We start from the raw sequence: 2441 nt of genomic DNA on the forward strand, positions 1-2441 counted from the left end.
AGGGAACTCGTATTCATCTAGTTTTGTGCGTAACTGCATCTATACGCATATAACAATTTTAACAAATAATAAACAAGTTACCCTAAATTAAGAGTCTATTCGATTCCCCTTATTGGACCTGTATAAAAGTAATTGAATGTAGTTTAATAAATGAATAATAACCACATCAAACTGACAAAGGTTTATTCACGGCCATAAATATATAAGTTAAATAAACAGTACACCAAAAAACATAAATTAATTCATAATATGAGCACTTTACAACAGACAACATTTATTTATAACATTCATTTAGCAAACATTATAAAACTAACGGAGGCGTAACATCGTCCAGACCTCATGGGCCACCCCATTATCAACTTTGATGTGAGTAAAATAGAGAGAATCATTTCAATCCAAATCAGGAAAAGTTGTATTTATATTTTTCGAATCAAAGTTATTTGAAGTAGGCCTATCCATCTTCTACCAAGTCCATTGGTACATTTGCGCCAAGTGATGCAGACTGGGCAGTTGTGACAATGCGTCGGGGCTGTAGTGAGAGCGCATATGCAAGTGATGGAGAGAATAGGCGCTATACGCCGAGAGAGGTATTCCAGCCCTGAACGAGGCCTCAAGTTCCTGAGTTTTGCTTGTGTCACACGGTTTTCCATCCCGAATCAAAACCGGAATTGCCACCCGTCTTGGGGACACGAGATGAACCATTTCCATACCCTTCTCAGCGCGTGCTCTCTTCATTTTATACCGGTGATTCTGGAACCAGATCTTCACCTGGGTCTGTGTCAGTCGTAGTGCGTTGGCAAGGTGCTCCCTCTCAGGCGCAGAGAGATATCTCTGTTGTCGAAATCGTCGCTCTAGTTCATATGTTTGCGCTTTGGAAAACAGCACCCTCCTTTTCCTCTTCTTTCCAGAGACGCTGCTGTCAACTGCGGTGTCTTTGTCGATATCTTGGGATTCGTCAGCGGAGAGCTCTGGAGATTTTGGTTCGTTTCGAGAATCAACTGACAAACCTGTTTAAAAAGAAAAATCGTCGGTTTGATTATTATAAAAGATGGACAATAAATACAGTGAAAATATATTTAATATTCCATCATAGCCCATAGTTAATCTGAGCAAAGAATGGAATATATTGAAGAGATTACCTATATAATCTAAAACAATGGCCTATTGGTGACAAGGGCTAAACTATGACGATTACGCGTGGATAATTACGCAAGGAGACTTGCATTAAGCACGTATAATATTACACATTCTGATTACGCATGAATAAACTACTTTAAGAGTAGACTAATAAGTTAAACCCATAAGATATATGCCCAATTAAAATATGAAATTGTGAAAACGTTAATGCAAAGGTTTTTGTTTTCATTAATGGATTATTTGATAACTAATTGAAAGGATGATATGACTAGGAAGTGGACAAATCTATTATATACCTAGATGATTATGAAACTTTTTTAAAGAGCTACTCACGTGAATATTGGATGCGGTTGGAGGAGGCAAGCCATTTTGAGTAGGAATTACCACCACCATCACACAAAAGGCTTTTATAGGGCACATTTCCAGCGTTTTCTAAAGATGGATTTTGCGTCATAATCTCACTAGTTTCCTCGTCGTTCTCATCCTCGGTCTCCTCCGTTCCAGAACCTCCATTGGTGTCAGGAAGATCCAGAAGGTCCTTTACAGAGAAGCCCATCTTTGTGTTGTTGAACGACATGGTGTGAGAAAGTCTGTGGTGCGCGCTGTAAACAGGAGTTCGTATTTATCCCTGCTGCTATGCTGAACCAGTAAAACTGAACAAGAGGACACTATTTCAAAATGAGGTTAAGATGATATTCAGGCCGTGTCGTTTGGGTTAATTCAAGCCAAACGAAGAATGAATCCTGGCATGCAGTATGCTAGTTGTTCACCGCTGGCTCGTCGAGAGTGTTCCAATGTGTTGGTCATGGAGGAGCGCAGGAGTTTATGGAGAGGAGAGGCTCATGGATGCTGCACGACTAGAAGCACTTGCATAAAGGAAGCCATCGCCAGTCGGATTGGTCTATATAAGGTTAGTTAAAACACTGAACCTGCAATGGAAAATGAATCGGAATAAGCCAGGGAAAGACGGAACGCGTGTAGGAGGTCCTTGGAGTCAAGTGGATGAAGAATATTTGTGGGTGTGAAATGCTACGGTTTGGGGACATCCAAATCTCTGTCATTGGTGCTTCGGAAATGTGATGACTGGTATTATGGGACAGATAATTACTGAGATGGGGAGGGGCGTTTGTGCATGTCATTTACACAAACCACTATACTGCATTGCTTCGAACTATTATAATGTATCGCTTCAAAGCAAATACATATCTATTTAGGAGCAAAAAAACTTTTAAAGATGTATGTTATTAGTCTACGTATCGAAGTTTGAATTGTGGGTGTTTAATATGGATAACTCATGAAGACCT

The 2441-nt window shown here is 39.9% G+C and overlaps 1 protein-coding gene across 1 annotated transcript; it reads right to left on the reverse strand.

Annotated features, from left to right (window-relative positions):
* Positions 1–249: 249 nt before the first annotated feature.
* LOC118397826 (homeobox protein Nkx-2.2a-like) lies at positions 250–2115 on the reverse strand. The gene is made up of 2 exons (XM_035792702.1): positions 1471–2115; positions 250–1007 (listed from the first exon to the last, which is right to left on the reverse strand). The coding sequence occupies exons 1-2, from the start codon at positions 1712–1714 to the stop codon at positions 463–465; spliced, it is 789 nt and encodes a 262-aa protein (XP_035648595.1). The 5' UTR covers positions 1715–2115; the 3' UTR covers positions 250–462.
* Between the last annotated feature and the right edge of the window lie 326 nt (positions 2116–2441).

The sequence above is a fragment of the Oncorhynchus keta genome, chromosome 19, assembly GCF_023373465.1.
Source record: "Oncorhynchus keta strain PuntledgeMale-10-30-2019 chromosome 19, Oket_V2, whole genome shotgun sequence".
NCBI lineage: Eukaryota > Metazoa > Chordata > Actinopteri > Salmoniformes > Salmonidae > Oncorhynchus > Oncorhynchus keta.

Bases quoted from the DNA above. Each gene is read 5' to 3' on its own strand.
- LOC118397826 (XM_035792702.1), bottom strand. From the start codon at position 1,714: ATGTCGTTCAACAACACAAAGATGGGCTTCTCTGTAAAGGACCTTCTG. The intron at 1,008-1,470 runs GTGAGTAGCTCT...CTTTTTAAACAG, and splicing joins CAACCGCATCCAATATTCAC to GTTTGTCAGTTGATTCTCGA.